Below are 20,429 nucleotides of genomic sequence, written 5' to 3'. Positions count from 1 at the left end.
TTTCTTTTATTTTTATCTTTCTCTTTTTAAAAAATTGAAATGTAAAATTCTAAATTTTTTAACTTTCTTTGATGTCATTTGGTTTTTCGTACTTTGAAGGGTCAAGTTCGAAATTAACTTAGTGTGGTCGAAATCTACAAAAGATGTCAAATGTACACTCCATGTAAAAATGTATTGGCGTCTATTATGAGAAATAGAAATTTCAGACCCTACCCAACTAAGGGATGCTTTATTGCGTGATCCAATTCATATGTTCACATTTAAGTGTACTGTCATTGGAATTTTTCTTTAGCCTAAATCAAAACTTTGTGCTGCAACGGTCATGTTCAAGTATATGTCGGCTATCATTACCACTGTGGTTGACATTGCATTCAAACAAGGTGGCGGAGGTCCGACGATGGTGCAGCTATCTCGATGTGATGGTTTAGGCGCTGCGAAGAGTGTCAGAATACCATTGTGGGCTCCACCAAATAGGAATTGGCGGAGCCTATGTCGAGCATTGAGAGGGACTAGGAAAGCCCGTTGACATTAGCTGGGCCAGTTCATTTCAAGTAAACGAGGAGGATTGTTAGTCGGTGCTTATGGATGTCGTATTCATGAATTGAAGTCGTAAGTATTTCCCGTAGCCAATTGGATACTATATGAAAAGGCAATTTTGATACAAGGGTTCCCTATTGCATTTTGCTATTTACACATTTATACTAGCTTGGCTTCCAGCCATGCATGGTAATATTAGTAAGATGTGCTAATGTGACCTTTTTGTTATGGTAGTTACATATTAAAATGATCACTATTTATTAACTCACGCTTATAAAATAGATGGCAATAGTACTAATAAAACTTTTCCATGATATCAAAATAGAAAATCTGTAATCCTATGCTTCAATCTCTATGGGCCGCTTTCCAGTTACATGTTTCTGCCCTTTAGTATTACGAAAATTCGAGCACACTTGAAAAGAGAGATTTTATGATATTTTAATAGTAAAACATGTCTTCACCCACAAAACTCCTTACATTTCTATCAGATGTTGTCCATTCATTCCATGATGTTTTACATCACAAAGACGGTGATTTGTTTTCATTCCCTTTTCTTCTTGATCAAGAGGGAAATGCGCCCCTTTCAAGTATAGATGTCGACCACTTGTTGACGCCTAAATTTTGATTAATCTATTTTTTGCATAAAAATTATAAAAAATCATCTCACATATTTATTTTTAGCGTACATTGCATTGGCATATAATCGGGCAAGCAGAACACTTAATTTAGCATGCGTCTAGACTAGGCACGGGATGGAAAAATACACCGAGAAGATTTGAAACTTCAAGGACTGTATTGCAAATACTTAAAATTTCGGGGACCGTATTGCAAATACTTGGAACTTCGGGGACTGTATTGCAAATACCAAAAGAAGATGAAGAAGGGAAGATGATGAAGGGAAGATAATGAAAAGAAGATGAAGAAGGGAAGATGATGAAGGGAAGATAATGAAGGGAAGATGAAAATGGAAGGTGAAGAAATGAAGATGAAGAAGGGAAGATGAAAATGGAAGGTGAAGAAATGAAGATGAAGAAGAGAAGATGAAGATGGAAGGTGAAGAAATGAAGGTGAAGAATGAAGGATGAAGAACTTTACCTATAAAAGAGAGAGCTCTTGAGAAGAGTTTTAGAAGGGGGAAGTGGAAGAGAATTGAGAGAGAGAGTAGAAGAGAATTGAGAGAGTTTTTTAGGAAGAGTGGAAGAGAATTGAGAGAGTTTTGAGAGAGTTTTTGAGAGGAATTCTTAGAGAGGAAAAATAGAGTTCTTGAGAAAAATTAGAAGAGAAAATTCGAGAGTGAAGAAAAGAGTTTTAGTCGAGCATCATCTTCGACGAGTCCCGACACATATTTCGCCCCTCGCAACTCAACAACGCCATTGCTTGCCATTTTCGACGACACCAGCGTCCTTCCAACTCCGAAATCTTGAAGGGAACTATAACATGTATGTGAGTAAGAATTTGTGTAATAGAAGGTAATCCTTTCCATCTCGATCTACAAAAATGTAATCGTTTGGTTTGAATATTTGTTTGTCTATTTTATACATGTCGCGTGTTCCAAAGTTTAACATTAGTACATGTTAATTTATTTTTGTAAATACTCGTGATTGGCTGCGTTTTCTTTCTTTCTAAATCATCCATGGTGTATATCGCACAAAGTTTCATGTTTTACATTCTCATAAAAAAGAAGAAAAAAACCAAAAAAATTGCATCTTTGAATTTCAAGCAAAATCCATCAAAATTGCCAAATCAAGTATTTTTCATGAAAATGGTACCGAAAGGGCGTTAGAGTAATCTAGCGTAACCAAGTCCCCGAATTCAAAATCTCCGGTTCGCGGAAATAAGATAGTTTTCTCCCGCTATTTTATTTAGGTTTCTAATCAACCTACCGAAAATGATTAGTGGCGACTCCAAATTCAAAACACATTGCATGTTAATTATTTGAACATTAAGTTGCGATTTGGTATGGACTTGGGAGAGTCCGAGTTAGGTTAGTTAATTAATTAACCCGATAATCCATTAGCCCGAAAAATTAACCCGTTTATTTTTTTAAGGTCGCGACACCACTATAAGGCCTTTTTTTTTAGCATAAATTTTCCAAGTGATGCCATCAAATTGTAGATGTCGACATCTCAACTTGCATAATCATTTTAGCATAATGTTTGGAGTTTGAACCCCTTTTTTTTTTTTTTGGAGGGGGGGCGGTTAGTTTTAGGGGTCCTAGGTGGATAAGAGAAAATTATATTATGGAGATAGAATTTTTTGGAAAGAAAATGACAATTTCATAAATAGAGATGCAAGGATAATTGACAAGGTACAAAGTAGTACTAAAGATAAAACTGGTACATATATGGGATATTAAAAAAATATTTAAAGTACATGACATGACATGAGGTATATTACTTGACACAATAAGATGACCTAATTTCCAGCATCTCATTAGCTAATTCTTTGTTTTGCATTAAGCTTGTTCATATAATATGGTTTTGCGCTCAAATTTAACTTAAAAACTATGTGCACGAGATGTAAGTCTAACATGTAATGATAGATTTCTAGGCATAAAAAGCCCGATTTTTTCCTCAGCTTGGTTCTTTGTTAAAAGATATTTGGTTACTATGCGCAACGTGTCCAAGATGTTATTCCAAATTGTAGCAGTCCATTTAGGCTAATTTGTTGAGGAATAGACACAGGGCAAAAGGGGGTAAGGATGGCAATAATGACATGCAACCACCAGTGCATTGTGGGTTCCCAGTCTCCTCACCTAAGGATTGTCCTTGCTTCCTTCCACATGAAGAGGATTGTGGGCTAAGGACGAAAATCCTTAAAAAGTGGCACCGGCATCATACATTTTTATCCCCTCATTAAAGTTGGTTTCGTTGTTTTCATAGGACTTCCAACTGTTGAAGTTCATTATCGTAAGTGATGGCAAGTCACTGGTTCGTATGCCCAATCTCTCATGTATTCCAAATCTCAAGGTATCGGATCTTCAACGTTGTTGAAACTTGGTTGAAACCCATGAGTCGATTGCATATCATGACAAGTTACAGGTATTGAATTTAAGGATGTGCTCTAAACTGAGGTCGGTTTCCCAATGCGCTTGAGTAAAAAAAAAAATCTTCGAGTTTTGGGTCTTAATAGATATTCCCTCATAATCCATGTAAGCTCAAAGGCCTAAAGGAGCTTGATTTACAAAACACCTCTATTAAAGAGCTTTCTGCATCAATAGAAAATTATGTCTCTTTGATGATATTGTTATTAACCTCATGTTAAAACCTGGTAAGTCTTCCCTATGGCATTTACAAGTTACAAAGGCTTGATGGGAGTTATGCACAATTTAGCCTTGCAATGAGTCAACATGCGAGAAAAATGGGACTCTGACTGGAGAACGGATTAAAGATTAAGATTCAGAACATATCCATCTTTACTCAGCGAAATTGTTCTTGAATCAATAGATTCCGTTGCACGGAACAAGCGATCGAACAATAAAATAGACAGAACAATTCAATCTTTTCCTTTAATCTTCCCTAACCGATTACCACTTCGCAAGGGTATATTACTTATCCACAAGTTGCCAGAATTGCAAAACCTGCAGTTGCTGGTTTCATATCCCAAAAAATCACCTTCGTGCTTTACTATTATTCATCCTTGTCAACGGTTTTTTTTTTTTTTGAAGTTCAAAATATTCACTTTGGACTCCAATTTCAAATAGGAAATATATAATTCGAAATATTCAGATTTTCGCTTCGGGCTCAAACTCGAGACACAATTTTAACGGATTCAAAGCTGAGAGTTTGTTTATGCACGAAAATGATTCAAATACACTACTCATAATAAAAATTTATGAGAGGTGTTGATCAGATAGCTGCTCCATCATGTCATTCCTCTGGAAATGACCTTTTGCAAATTATATCATGTCAGATTTTTCGCTACAGAAAAGCAACATCGCTTGCTGAATTAAACAATTACTTTACTCTCTTTTTGTTCAAATCCCCCTTTTAACTTTTATTACCAAATAAGATTCTCGAATTCTTTCTTCCCTTTGATCCTTTTCTCCGCCAGAGGCAAACTTCGAACTCCACCGACGCCACTTTCAGCATCACGACTCCTCATCTTCCATACGACGCCAGTGAGCTCTGACGAATGGAAGATCGCCAGTTTCCGAAGGAGGCGATGAACAGAAGAAGTTCGTCCTCTGAAAACCGACGGCGACAGAGACCGGCCAGCGGAGCCGACGGGCCACCACTGCCGACCGAAGCCATGGAAACTGGTGACGTAGCTTCCGGTGAACGATTCTCTCCTGAGGTTCTGGGCTTCATGTCGCTTGCTATAGATCAGGTAACGCCTGGCACATCCGAATTTTTTTAAGTTGATGTAATGCTTGAGCTGGAGTCTAGGAAATGTGGATGTGTAGTATGTACTTATCATACAGACGTGCAGCCGGTGATGAGTTTGCCCGGGGAATTGAATTCTGAGAAACTTTCTTTGATCACTGGGATAGAGCTTGGTCTCTTTGTTTTATGAGGTGCTTGAAGAGGCAAAACCATAGAGGAATGAAGAAGATGCAGTGAGAGGGCAAGCCACCAGGGAAGGTTGCTTGACAGTCTAGTCCTTTAACCACTTCTTGACTTTTGGCAATTGGGGAGAATCGAAAACCAAACTTACCTGGAGCGCGAGAGTAGTATGAACATCGGCTGTGCCCATGGATAACCCGTTAGGTGGTTGTCTTCTTTTTGCCATGTGGAATGTGGATATGAAAAAGAAATAATCACGAGAATCACGGAGTCTACATAAGTTATTCAGTAGAATAGAGACAAAAGCACAAGAAGCTGATTGTCGATTCTGAATTCTGAGGTTTCGCAATAGTTCAGGATTCTCTTGTTATCCTTATATGCCATAGCTTGTATGAAGAATAATGACTGAGAAGCTAAAACTCCTGGATGCTTCTTGAACGTTTGAGTTGCACCTGATTAATGAAAGACAAACGACTGAGGTACCAATAGTAAGACACACTGGAACGAGCAACATTGTTGGTTCTCAAATTAGTTGCTGTTTTTTACTTTAGTGTTTTAGAGCCATTTCAGTTGAAGTGTTAGGGGAGATGTATTGAGCCATTTTTACTAGTATTGGACACACACTCAGGCCTGGATTCATACTCAGATGAAATTGAACCATGTAATTCGTTCTTAGACATTATGACATCGTACTTCACTCGCATAAGCTCTGTCCTTACCATATATATTTTTATGCCTAGTCAAAAGCCCAAGCGAATATTTGCTCATCAGTTTCAGAAAAAAAGGGAAGAAGTGAAAGACAAAGGAAGATAATTCGCTGGAGAGCTCACATGTGCAAACAAGTTCGTGTGAACTATGCCTTGAGATAACGGTAGCTTTTTATAGCTCTTTCTTTTCACAGTACTCAGAGACGTAATTCTTTGCTCTCATCGTTAGCTCATGACTGTAGACCTTCCGCTGAGTTAGATAAATTTCTTGTACCATCACTTTGGTTCTCAATTCAATTTCTAAGGCTTTTTTTATGGCACAATGTTTCATTCTAGATACTCAATTTGCTGACAGTGGTACGTTGAGAAGTTCGAATTGCTATTTGTTCCAAGTCAATATTCTTTTCTGGGACAAAGCTTATTCGACGTTAGCAAGCGGTTCCTACCGTACTTTTTATCGCACCTCATGTGATGAGGATGACTTCAATAGTTAGTACCTGCTGAGTCACCGTGTCTGATGGATTGTGTTCACAATGAGCATTTGAAATTGCTAATAAAAAGTGCACTCGCTGTGTCTTCAAACCAAAAACAAACAAACAGATGATGTTCCCCCCTGCATTCTTGACTTATGAAGGTTGAAGTGTTTTTTTCCCCCCTTTCCCCTTTTATTTGAATCTATTGACTGCAAGTGGTGTTCCCTCTATATTTCGGACTTGGGTGGAAAGATGCAATTACGACACCTAGCTATATAATTGTTGGTAGGGAGCTTGTGGTCTACTTTAGAGGGCAGAATGGATTGGGACAAGGTGATCCTATCTCATTCCATTTGTTTGTGATGACTCTGCAAATTTTCACCAACATTCTGCTTACTTTGCTGATAATCATCTGATCTTTTTGAATGGAGATAAGGAGTCATTTCTTGCTGGAAAATCTAGTTTTGAGGAACTCTACAATATGTCCAATTGGAAACTCAACCTCAAAGAACTGAGATGTTTGGAGCTAAAATCAGGGCCCAACTGTTAGAGTGACTTCTTGGAACTCAGTTACTTTAAAGCTGGTTCTTCGTTATCTGAAGTTTGGGGCTGCCTTTGATCCGGAAAGGTTGAAGAATGTTGACTGCAATTTGGGAATTATTATCTGATAAGTGTTGCTTAAACTAAGTCATTGGACAGCTAATGAACTTATCATGCTGGTCAATTGGGACTTATTGGCATTGTAATACACATAATTGTGAACTACTGCTGAGATATTTTCATCTTGCCTGAGAGAACAAATTGAGCAGAAGTGTGACGCTTCCTTTTGGAAAGGCTCTGTGGTGCATGGAGCAGAAGTTGTGTCTACCTAAGAAGCAAGCAGGCTTGGGACTAAACGAAATTACTGGAATGGAATGATGCTTGAATCCTGACTTATAATTTCGAGCATTTCCTTGAAGACCAATTACTTGTGAAGAGTTACCGGTCTTTAAAGCTGTATCCTGACTCGTCACATCGCTGAATAAGGGGAAAAGGATGAAAGTGAAAATGAATATACGTTAGTTATTCAACTCTGACCAAAATCGAAGGTTCCATTTCCATCGATGAGGCCCCTGATGAAATTGAACTTGGTGATGGAAAAAGGAATGTTGATCACCAAGTGCACTTCAATGACTAGGAATGAGAATGGAGCGCATGTGCTACTTTTTGAATCCGTGAATTAAACGATGGGTTTGCTTCTTTTTGGAAAGGGCGGTTGGTTTAAAGCTGGGTTTCAGTTGGGCAAAATCACAAACACGTGGTCGACGTTACAGAGTGGGGTTTCTTCGGATGGAAGAGAGAAGGGACAAGCGTTGGCTGTAGGAGGTAATCTCGTTCACGCAGATGTCAATGGATTTGGAAGCTCTAAACTCTCACTCTACGACTAAGCTCTAAATCTCAGATAACAACTTGAAAGACTATGGCTATTCAAAAAGCAGTTTATGCACTCTGCATCACAATTCATAAAGAAAGCGAGGAAAAAAATGGTTCCTCAACCATGTCAGTACTAGTAGCAATAGCATGATGTGAAACCTGTATCTTCTTCCTCGGTGTCTATTTTATGGTCTTCCTCTGAGTCTCTATCCAATCTGGTTTTATCTGCTGAGGGTATTGGAGTATGACCCTCAGATCATCCTCCTGCTGCTCGCACACTAGACGGAATCTACATTTCTTCAAGCTTCCTCATGATGCTCTGAGGCAATTTGGAAATGGCTCCCAATTGTTTCGCAGAAGCTTCTCTATTTCAAACAGTCCATTGCGCGAGTAAATTTCAACCCACACAAGATCAGAATAAAAAGAAAACAAGTTTCTCACATGCGAAATCACCCTTTGGCAATTGAGAAATATTTGGACCTCACATGCAGCATCGACCATTTCTCCTACCTCCAGGCCAAGAACAATAGAGACCTAGTCCCAAGTTCTGGGGAACCATGAAAGAGATGGATCCGTCTTTGCAATGGAGAATCCACTTCGGCATTTCTCTTCCGATTAGGAGAATGTCAACTTTTCTCATCTCTGGAGTTCCTGTCATACAGATAGTATGCATATCAAGCATTCGGAGTTAGTGCGTGTATAAGCGAGAGCTAGATAGTCTGATATGACACGACAGCCGTATTGCCCCCTTTGCAGAATAATCTACAACGTGAAGACAAGTCAACTTCAAGGCCGTTGGAGGAGAGGCTCAAGAAATCTGGGAGCTTCTCCCGAGATTTGCAGCTACTAGCATTTAGGATAGACAATACTTGATGGAAGCTGAGGAATCTCTTGTAGTTGCTCGCATTTATCAACATACAAGTATTCCAAAACGTCGTACTTGGTGATGCATGTCGGTAGATGAGTAAAGTTGTTTTTCGAATGTTCTGCATACGCAAGTTCGTGAAAACTGGAAGAACTCTCAAGGAGTTCTACTTTTGACAAGTTCTAGCTGGTTTAGACTTGGGAATCCCAGATTGCCATCAGCATCAATTGAATCCTCCAATTTATTTGGAAACATGACAAAATCCAAGCAAGCCTCAAAGACTCAGATCCTCCAGATTTCACAAAGCCTTGCGAGGTTTTCGCAATGCTTATATGTATGTCCTTTTGGCAAAAATACTTCAATTGATGCTGGAAGTTCTTTAATTGCCGTTCTTTCTAGATTAGATTTTTCTAGATGTTCTATCTTTCCCGAAATATCTTAGAACTTCTCAAGTTTCGGGAAACAGAGAGATTAACGGTTTGAAGAGACTTGCTTTTGAGTGTGTTTAGGAAAGATACTAAGACTAGAGCACAATTGTAGGGACAAATTTTTTAACTATTCAAGATGTCCTACAGATTGGTGAACTTGCACCAAGCATTCCCACCCATAAAGATTTAAGCTCTCCATATTTGAAGTTGTCTTTCAGTTTACAAGTTTTTAGCTGCTTAAAACTGTTGTTTAAAGTTGAGAATTAACATGGAAATTGTAAGGCAACATGATAATTAACACTGGATACCAATCAGACTCGTCCAAAAACAAAAAAACTTGTTGTGAAATCAGTAAATGACACGTAACTAAGCCTGTCGTGCAAAATGCCACAATTTGTCGTAGGAAATCATGATCCGATTGACAAGGAATCATGAAAAATATACTCCATAATATTCATCAACGATGATTTCTCTTTATGGACTCATGACCAGTACGTTAACGAAAATCCTGCACGTTAAAACTCCATAAAAATAATAAGAAAGAAGTAGTTCCCTTCTAGACACACCATAATAATAACAAAAATGCAGTAGTTCCCTTACCTCAGAAGGACAAAACGTCATTTAATCTACTCTGTTCCCCCACCTCATCCTGTTTTCATCTGTTTCACTGTCACTGTCTTCGAGTTACTCCACATGCAGGTGACATTTGCGAAGATACTCTATTCTTTTATGTTGTTGCGACCGCATCCAATAATACGGTTCTATCTCTGAATCTGCTGGATGAAGAGAATCCTCACAGAGCGAGGCTATATTCACCAATTGATTATTTTCAAGCATGACCTTCAAATCATCCTCTAATTGGCTGCATTTTATTACATATCCCGACTTTTTCATGGTTCCACCTGATACTTTAAGAGTAAGGCGAAATTGCAAATGATTCTCACCAAATTCACCGAAATCAACTCCTCCCTCCAACACCCCCCACAACACATTTGATTTGAGATACTGAAACCACGTGTGGTCCGAATCAAATGAACCGAGTGTTCCAGATAGCACATTCCGCCTTTGGCCGTTGACATGAGGCACAATGTCGAAAGAAACTTCCTTTTTCCCATCTTCTACACTGAAAACAATATAGAGAGCCAATCCTAGGATCTTGTCAAAAAAGTCTTGTGAAGCCATGAAACATATTGTACAGTCTTCAACTAGGACGAACTCCTTCGGCATCTCTCCTCCAGGGCGAACATTTCGATAAAGATGATCAATTAGGGAATATTGACACTTCTGTTAGATAAATAAGGTGTTAGAAATACCCAAAATTGTAATTAGTTCAAGTGGAAGCACTTGACTTGACCATATTCCTTGTGATTCGACCTAAGCTTTTCTTGTATAATAATTAGATGCATTGATCCTCGCTTACGTAATATCTCATGTAGTATTTGAATCACTCTATATGGGTCTGTTTATCTATCATTTTCAGCTTTTGCATGATACAAATACACGGTGACGCCAACACAGACTCTGTATCAATCACATACACACACACAAAGAGAGAGAGAGAGAGAGAGAGAGAGAGAGAGAGAGAGAGGGACCTGCATTGAGAAGTCAGCGATGTTCGACCCTTTGAAGACTAAATTACTTGAACTATTTTCCTCTGTGCTAGTTTTACTATCTAGCATATCTTCTCTTCCATTCAGACTTTCTTCCATTGTGATCGTTTGACTGTCGTAATGCGGAACCTCATGGAGTAAAGCTGGATCCATCAATGGATTATGTTGAAGCAAAACCTCCAAATCATTCTCAAGTGGTTTGAATATTAGTCGGAATCCACACTTCTTCACAATTCCATGATGTGATGCTCTAACGATAAACTGGAATTGGTTCCAGTCAATTGGACGATCAGCTACTCCTTTCCCCCAACGTTTGGAATACGAAAGCCACACATGATCTGAATCAACTTCAAAACTTCTTGTTGATTCATACATGAATTTGTCATTAACGGATGTCGCGAAGGCCAATGCAGGCTCGTGTCCTTCTTTTCCTCGGAGTACAACACAACAAGCTAATCCTAAGAACTTCTCTTTAAATAATTCCTTTGAAGCCATGAAAGATATATAACCCTCTTTATTAGGGACCAACCAGTCTGGCATCTCTCCTCCGGGTAGAGGAAAACTTTGGCTAGATTTTGTGAGACGAAAATGCTGTCGTAGATGTAGACTATTAGATAGTTGTTCCAAATTGGCAGCTAAAAAGAGGCATTCAATGAATTAAAAGGGTAGTCCTAGAGTTTAGCTATAGTCAGTAATAGCATTACAAAGTCCTTTTCGTACTTAATTGGTCGAACTAGGATATATATCATGGACGATTTTGTAATTAAATGAGCATATGCATTTTTTGATTTTTCGTTGGGTGATCCACGTAATTCCACAGAAAGAATGTCCTATGGGTTACCTTATAGCCACCTCCATTATATGTATATGCAGGATCACTTTCCATGTTTGCTTTTCTTAATTAGCCCACCGATCTACGATCTTCTGCCTTTTGCAGCATATAAACTATCAGTGCAGCCAACATCTACACGACTCCATATTAATCACATGCATATGCGCGCGCGCGCGCACACACACACACACAGATGCAGAGAGTCTAACCTTAAGCTTGAACAAATCGGTGATGGTCATTCCATTATGGACCCATTCACAATTGTCGGAGGGAGTTTTCCTCAGATATTTGCAATGCACATCTCGATAACAAGATTGCTCTGGAAATTTGAGGATCTCTTGTAGTCCTTGGCAATCCGAAACATCCAATTCGTTCATCTTGAATGTAGGAACATTAGCCGACAATGACAATTGTACTAATGAGGGAAAACACGAATGATTCTGGTGGAGGAACTCTACTTCTGATAGATTGCATCCCCTAAGGGATAAAACCTCTAAGCCTGGAAATCCTATTTGCTTATGGGGATTACTCCAATCCTCCTCCGCCTTCGGAAAGTGGATTAGTTTTGAGCAGCCATCAAGCAATAAGGCCCTAAGATTTCCCAACCTGTAAATGCTAGAAGGAAGGATTTCCAAGTTCTTGCAGTTACTTACAACCAAACCTTCCAAGGAGACAAAATTTTCAATGGATGCAGGAAGTTCCTCAATTGCAGTCCCTACTAAATCAAGCTCTCGCAAGCCTTTGATTTCATCTGGAATATCAGGGAATCTTCGCAATTTTGAACAACCACTAAGACCGAGAAATTGAAGATTCTTGCACCGGAGCACATCGGGTAAATGCTCCAAGTTTTTGCACCCACGAAGATTCAATTCCTCAAGATATGGCGTACAATAGAGGTCCGGCATAGAAAAGACGGACTCGCATCTACTGAAGTTAATGAACTTCAATTTCTTATAGTCCTGCAAGAACAACAAAAACCAACTTGGACAGTCATTTCGGAAGCACAAAAAACAAAAAAAAAAAAAGCTAAGATAAATATCATCTTCAAAATCTGGCTTTGTTTGTTTAAATATGGAAAATAGTGTTCTGTCCATATGACTTACATTTACAATAATCTTCGGTTATCGTAGAAGCATTAGTGGAAAACTTCGATGAACAAGTAATTATTTATTTTTCCGTGGCCAAATAAATTTTCCATACAGTTTAAAACAAATTACATAGGGACGATTCTACCAATACGTGCTGGTAAAAGGTGAAAGGTGTTGGCAATTGTCAAATTCCGTTGCCAACAGAATCTTGACTGGAAAACTAAGTAAGTCCGTAATGCCAACTATTTCATACCATAGCTTACCAGTAAGTTTTTGTTTCAATTTTCAGCTCAAAGTCGTGATGGTTGAGCTCACTCATCATCTTTTTCAGTATATGTACGGAAAATAAAACTTTTTGTCATTGTACTTTCAATTAATCAAAATCACTGCACTTTAAATTTTCAAATCAAGTCCTTCTACTTACATAAATTATCCAATCAATTATAATGGATACCAATTCCGGTCGAGTTTAGCTGACGCGAGCCATTGGATGACTCCGCATTATGACGTGGAGTAAAACTCTGCATGGCAGGTCGCACCAAAGGAAAGAGGAAGGGGGAAGAGGAGGAGAGAATTGGGTGGCGTCCTTCGATAATCACATTGGTTGGATTTAGATGGATTTGATACCGGAAAGACTAGATTAGACACTCTGTGTAAATAAAATAACCTCATTAGAGAATTTAAAATACACATGGACTTGATTACAAAAATGGGAAAATTTCAAAAAAGGGCCCGAAGTGTCCTTGTTTTCTCAAATAAGGGCCTGAAGTGAACTTTATTTCAATTAAGGGCCTAAAGTACTCAAATTATTTCAAAAGAGGGCCTAACCAAAGGGCATTTTTGACTTTTACGTTTTTATTATTTTTTTAATATTTTTCTTTCTATCTCTTCTTTTTTCTCCTCCCCTCCCTCCTGTTCATCACCTTCCCCACATTAAAAAAAATGCCCTCGTGATGGTAGCTTTCACGTTGATCTTATCCCCACTTTATATTCTCTCTCTTGCTCTCCATATTTGACAGCACAAAACACTTTCGCCAATGTTTGAACAGAGGAGCACTTCCCTATATAGGCATTTACCATTTCCAAATCTTGTTGCTTAGTTTAAATGAAATTTCTGTTTCAGTCAAGAAACAAAAAGAGCATGCACTTGGAAAACACTCTGTGTCGCCGCTACTCATGCAACTCTCTCTCTCTCTCTCTCTCTCTCTCTCTCTCTCTCTCCGAGAAAATCCCTGCGCACTCGCTTCCAATCTTCCCGGATTTACATATTTCTACCGATTCCCAGTTGGTTTCATTGAGCAAAAGGCATGAAACAGAGGGAAAAAAATCAGATTTTTCCAAAAAAAAAGTCCCCGGGCATCGGTGCGGGAGAGAGATGGTGCGGTGCCAGAGGCTCCATCAACCGAGAAAAGGCGAACCGCATGCCTTCGATGATGAATAGGGGCATGGCAGGAAGAAGCCCAAACTCTTCTACCTCCTTCTCCTCCTCTCTCTTCTCTCTTGCAGCTTTGTAGTGGTTACTCAGCTGTTTGGTTCTAGTAGCCTCTCTCTTTGTTGGGTTTTGCTCGTCTCTCTTTGTTCCTCTTTATTTTGCTCTGTTTGGTTATATTTTCCGGCCTTTCTCTTGATGGTTTTCTTTCGTGGGATTTGGCAGATTCTTTCGGAAGGGACGGGGAAGGCGGGCGCGAGGACTTCAGGGCCGAAGTGCCCTCGCGGGGAAGATGATGAACAGGAGGGAGGGGAGGAGAAAAAAGAAAAGGTAAAAAGAAAAATATTTAAAAAATAATAAAAACGTAAAAGTCAAAAATGTCCTTCGGTTAGGCCCTCTTTTGAAATAATTTGAGCACTTCAGGCCCTTAATTGAAACAAAGTTCACTTCAGGCCCTTATTTGAGAAAATGAGAGCACTTCAAGCCCTTTTTTTGAAATTTTCCCTAGAAAAATTAAAGCACATGAACGTAATTAAGAAATCAATGGAAGTACAAGTATTAGAAAAATGAATTCTTCCCTATATGTATTTCAACTATAACCAGCAACTTGCCGGTTAGAAGGGAGGAGTATTTCCAACGGAAAGATTTTAACGCCTTTGGTTCATGTACTAGATTGACAGACAACATTTGATGCTTTAATACATATAAGGGATATACTAATCGCAGATGTTGCATCATCAGATTTAACACCTATAGTTATAAGTAAAGAGAAAAGGACCAACCAAATGCGCACCTGAAATTGTTTCAGCACTACTTCAATGTTGGTATTTCGCAGATCAAGTGCAACTAACTTCTTTTGACCATCGCCAAATTCTGGAATCGAGGCACGCTTAGGCCATTCAAACCACCTTAACTCATTAGGGAAATGGATGGGACCTTGGAAAGGATTATGGACATTACGCAGTATGAGCAACCTCAATTTTCTCATGTTAGTGAAAGCATTAGTACCAATATACATCTCTTCTCGCTCTGGTAGCTCCAAAACAATGGCTTTCATTGCGGGTGCTCCCTGTATATTTTATCCAAATATATTGAGGTTATCTTGTAACTACAAAGTCAAAAATAATAATAGAATGTGAGCTCTTATACACTAACAAATCTTACCAAATCTCTAGATAGAACATCAAGAACGTCATCATAAAGCCATAACCTACTCCTTTTGCCGGGATCATCACGGCATTCTTCCTCAACAATATCCCTACCCATTAGTTGTATTAAGTCGTGCATTTGGAAGGTCCCATTATCTTCACTAATCCAGGAGCGCTCAATGAGAACTTTTAGCCCAATAGTCGTGTGGAAACCACAACTATCAAGAACTTTCTTAATGTCCGATGTACTCCGCCCCTTAAAGAAACATGCGATATCAAGAAAAATTTCCTTTGCATAGTCCTCCAATCCCTCATAACCCACCTTTAGCACATCATTGATATCCTTGTCGGGACTTTTGGCAAGTTTCTCCAGGGTACTTTCCCATTCATCTTCTTCTCTACCACACAAGAAAGATCCCAGCACCTTAAGAGCCAAGGGAAGGCCTCCAGCATAATGTAAAACGCCATCAACAAGATTGCTCCTTATTTCTATTTTTCGTTTTCTTGGAAATGCATGCTTTCTAAAAAGTTCCAAAGCTTCATCATACTCGAAAGCTTTAACTTCATAGATATGATCCACCCCGTGACAAGTTAGCAGATGTTTATCTCTTGTTGTGATAATTATCCGACTTCCTTTACCGAACCACTCACAATCTCCGGCTAGAGCATCTAATTGGCCTAGATCATTAACATCATCAAGTATAATAAGAACTTTCTTATTAAAAAGTCTCTCTTGAATCAATCGACTTCCTCCAACAGCATTGAAGACTGTTAAGCTCTTCCCCAGTAATACCTCCAATAGCAATTTTTCTTGCAAAGGAACCAAATCATTTGAATTTTTGGAATTTTCTCTAACACGGTCCAAGAAACTAGAACCCCGAAACTCTCTAAATATAGCGTTATACACGGCTTTAGCAAGGGTTGTCTTCCCTACACCCCCTTGTCCCCATAATCCTACCGTAAGAACATCATCCTTGGACTGTAGATCTAAGATTTTTTTAAGCTCTTGTACCCGAGAATCTATCCCAACCGGATATTTGGCAACATCTAAGGGCATTCTTCGATTTAGTTGAGCTGAAATCTTCTCTACAATATGTAGTATAAGCCCTACTTCAGATCCGACAACAGAAAATTAGTTGAAACCGCTTTTAGAACAATCCGAGAAACATATAAGTGTTCAAAGGGAATCATTGATTAGGAAACTTGCACGCAACATAATTGGAAATGAATAATAAAATATGTTCAACTAGCAAGATGCCCCATTTCTAAGAAAATATGTTTCATGTTATTCTGATCGTTGTGTGTCCAGCTATTTTTCATTTTCCGACCAAAAAAGGATCCATTTTGTATTTATTAAGAATATGAATTAATTTTTGGATATACTCGAATGTCAATAGGCATTGTCTTGATCTCTTTGAAAAGTTCATTGAAATGGGCTTTTTTCCCTTCAATTAGCCATTCAATTTCCAAATGCTCAAGAAAATGAATAAATAGATATGCAAAGAAGGAGAAATGCGGGAAAAGTACACTAGAAGTGCCATAACTTTTGTACGGCGTTCACTTAAGTGCCATAACTTTCAAAACGTTCACTTAAGTGCCATAACTTTTAAAAATCGTTCACTTGAGTGCCATGTTGACGTGGCAGCCGAAAAAGTTACTGTAGACGCCGGAAAAGTTACTGTAGCACGCCGGAAAAGTTACTGTAGACGCCGGAAAGATGATGTGGCACGCCGGAAAGCTGATGTGGCACGCCGGAAAAGTTCTTGTAGCACTCAAGTGAACGATTTTGCTCCGACGTAGCACTCAAGTGAACGATTTTTGAAAGTTATGGCACTTAAGTGAACGTTTTGAAAGTTATGGCACTCAAGTGAACGTCGTATACAAGTTATGGTACTTATAGTGTACTTTTCCCGAGAAATGCTCTTGCAAGAGTGGTGTCTTTATTGGTCAATGAAAGGCTTGATGTAATTGAGAAGAGACGAATGTAACGAAGCCTGAGAGACAGTTCTTCAGAAGAACTCTCTATTCTAAATCCTTATCTCCATTGGGAAGGACAAGGATGACTAATCTAGAAACTTGACACAAGCGTAGCGGAAAATGGACTCCCTCTTAGTAAACTCGTTAGTAAACTTGATCCGTTGTAATATATGCTTGAATCTGCTCAGGATATGGTCCTAGCTATGTTTCCATTGATTGTTACCCGCACAATTAATGGAACTGGATAATGAAAGGAAATAGAGTATGTCTAACAGATCTGGGAAATTCGACAATTTGCAGAACCAAACAAAACCGAGAGAAACATAAAAATGCAGTTCAGAACCGAATCGGGAAAACAAATCAAAACCAGAACCGAACCAAAATTGAATTCTTTAAAGCTGTCCTAGAGCATGTAGTAGAATCATATCTGCTCGGTGATGAAAGAATTTTCGTCATGATTCATTAATGAGAAGTGCACAGATGAGACTAAAAAGATTGGAATTGGAAGAACGGGTACAAACCAGCAGAAAGCAATTTTGCACGATCAAGAATTTAAAGAAATACACCTAACTTTATAGGATGTCAAACCTTAGAGAAGATTAAGTATGGAAAGAAATGCAGTAATTGAATTAGTAGAAGCTAGAAGTGTTCTCACGTACCCATCAGTAAAATGCAGCCCAGATAAGCTACCGGCCCCAGAAAGAGCTTTCTTCCATCCCTTCACTTCCTCTGAATCCTTCCCAAACTTGTCCTCATGCTTAGCCATAGCTTCTAAGTAACTCTTTCCCGGCGTTCTCACTTCGCATGGTTCCACCTTGTAAAACACCGGAAAAACCATTAGATCTCTTTGCTCCTTGCACTCCATGATTTTTGCCAGCTCACCCAAACACCATTTCGATGAGGCATAGTTCTCCGAGAAAATGGCCATGGCGATTCGGGATTCCTCGATCGCCTCCATAAGTGCCGGTGATATTTGCTCCCCCGTCCTCAGTTCTTCACCGTCCATGTAAGTGTTTATTCCTCTCTGGTCTAGAGCTGTGTAGAGATGACCGAGGAAGTTATTGCGGATGTCCGTGCCCCTGAAACTCAGGAAGACATCGTAACTCCTCCTACGCTTGGAAGAAGAAGAAGAAGAAGAGGAAGCCATTGGAAACAAGAAACGAGAGCGGTTAACTATGGGCAATGAATTGCTTAAGCTTTGGTGCTTTGTGGACACGTTTCCACAGATACCGAAGTCTTCTTTGCTCTCATCTTCTGTCCTTGATTGGGCCCCCCTCAAAGATTTTATTCTAATTTATTTTTAAAATTGAGAATACATTTAACAGAAAATTCTATTATAATTAACATCTTGCATCTCTCATTACGTCACTTAATTATAAGTGAAAAAGAGTATATATCAGTAGTTATTCATGAGCTGAAATTTAAATTAATAATAAAATATTATAGGTTTAAATGATAAAAGCCTTTTGATATACAAAAAGCATTGCTCTCTTGAGACTCCCGTTCGGGCGGCTCTTTGGACCCTAGCCCGCTCAACATAGAATGGAACTCACATGCTTTCTTATTATTACGGAGTATGAATTACACAATAAAATGATGCATAGGAACACCGTCAATTTTAGCTTTACGCTTTGGCATGTTAGGTAAATTCCAACCCCCCCCCCCTTAACACGCCGGTTTTCTTCTCTCCTTTATTTTATCAGACAATTTTTTTAATAAGCTTTTGTAATTTTGCCAAAGTGCCCATCACATGCCCCCAGAGTCACGTTAGGATAAAGGCTGCTCAACTGATAAAGCTGAACAATATCCCGACGCTCTATTTTCCACGCACCACATGCATGAACCCCCTCCTTGATTTCAGAGAAGAAACAAACAGATGAGATGATGTTCCCACTACTTTCTTGACTTATGAAGGTTAAAAGTTATTTTTTTCTGTTGACTCTAATTGGTGTTCCCACTGTATTCTAGACTCTGGCGGAAAGATGCATCACTGCTCCTCCTAATTTTTGACGGGGAGCTTGTTGGCCTTTTTAGAGCGCAAAATGGATTAAGGCCATGTGATCCTTCCTCCTCCTATTTGTTTGGGATGACAGTGCAAGTTTTCACTAACAACATTCTGCAGTAGAAAATAGGCAACTAAGATTTCAACTCATGCACAAGAAATTCAAGTCTAGGTACTCATACTTCTATTTGCCCATTCACTCATTCGCTCACTCAGACTTTGCTAACAATCAAGAGTATTTTTTTTACTGTAAAATCCGATTTTGAGAAGTTCTACAATTATCTCCAGTTGAAAACTCGACCAGGGAGGTCTGGAGCCAATATGAGCGCCAAACTATTAAGTGACTTCTTGGATCTCAATCACTTTAAAGCCAGTTTAAATAATTGGAAAGCAATAAAAAAATGCTCCTCAGTTTCATACTCGAGCAAAAAAAGTGCACGAATGTGGCTTTTGATTGAGTAATGAAAGTCCATGAATCTAAACACGAGAAAATATAAATGAGTAAATTATCAAAAAAAATTTTAAATTTATTGCACCCTTGCCAAACCCGTCATGAATTTTTTAATTGTGTTAATTGAGTTCTAATTATTTTTACGTTTTGTCAATTGAGTCGGTCCGTTCAATTTTAATCAGAAATTGGAGTGAATTAAATTGAAAGCACATTCATTACAAGTGATGGTCATCATGCCTTTGCCAAGGAAGGCTATCTTTTAATTTGAGGGGCAAAAAAAAAGAAAGGCAAGATTCTCCAGTGACTTTCCTTTTTGAGTTGCTCTTCTTCTCGTGATTCCATTTGCCATTGTCTCATTCCCTTTTTTAATTCGTAAAATGCTGATCTTCTTACTTAGTGGGACATTGACTTAGACTTTGATTGTTCCTCGTCATTACCCTTTTATTCTTTGTGCCTCTCAAGGTTTTCTTTACTTTTTTCTTTTTACTCAGTTTTGAGGTTCGTGATAATTATACTGAAATGAAAGATCCCCTTTTTGCATCTTACTTTACCCAATTCCGCCGATTAGCTTTTGATAGAAAATCTAAGCCGGTAGCTCCTTTCCTTTTTCATTCACTTAAGTAACATAATTTTGTAACATATTCTTTGCTTTTCCGGTGTACCAAAGAATATAAATATATAGTCAATAGGACGTTGAACGAGTTGATTGAGCTTATTGAGTCTTAGATAATTAAATTGATGAGATCCCAAATTCAATTTCCAACGATCACATCTTGGGAACTTATCTGATGGCATTGGCATCCCCATCATTTCGAAAAATAGTCTATTATACAGGAAAAATCTCGATTAGCAGTACAGAGAAGCACCGTCTCGAACACGCGGGGGACATGTCGAGCGTCCATTTAAAAAAAATCAAAGCTTTCTCCCTTTTTTTTTTTTTCGAAAAGAAAGCCTTTATGAGAGG

General features: G+C 38.7%; 1 protein-coding gene across 1 annotated transcript; it reads right to left on the bottom strand.

Annotated features, from left to right (window-relative positions):
* Positions 1-11,439: 11,439 nt before the first annotated feature.
* LOC125314441 (TMV resistance protein N-like) lies at positions 11,440-18,159 on the bottom strand. The gene is made up of 5 exons (XM_048276699.1): positions 17,672-18,159; positions 15,052-15,556; positions 14,681-14,956; positions 11,580-12,329; positions 11,440-11,466 (listed from the first exon to the last, which is right to left on the bottom strand). The coding sequence occupies exons 1-5, from the start codon at positions 18,157-18,159 to the stop codon at positions 11,440-11,442; spliced, it is 2,046 nt and encodes a 681-aa protein (XP_048132656.1).
* Between the last annotated feature and the right edge of the window lie 2,270 nt (positions 18,160-20,429).

The sequence above is a fragment of the Rhodamnia argentea genome, chromosome 1 (genome assembly GCF_020921035.1).
Source record: "Rhodamnia argentea isolate NSW1041297 chromosome 1, ASM2092103v1, whole genome shotgun sequence".
In the NCBI taxonomy this organism is placed as follows: domain Eukaryota; kingdom Viridiplantae; phylum Streptophyta; class Magnoliopsida; order Myrtales; family Myrtaceae; genus Rhodamnia; species Rhodamnia argentea.
Note: the sequence above shows the minus strand (reverse complement) of the source record. Positions and strands in the feature narration are given on the sequence as shown.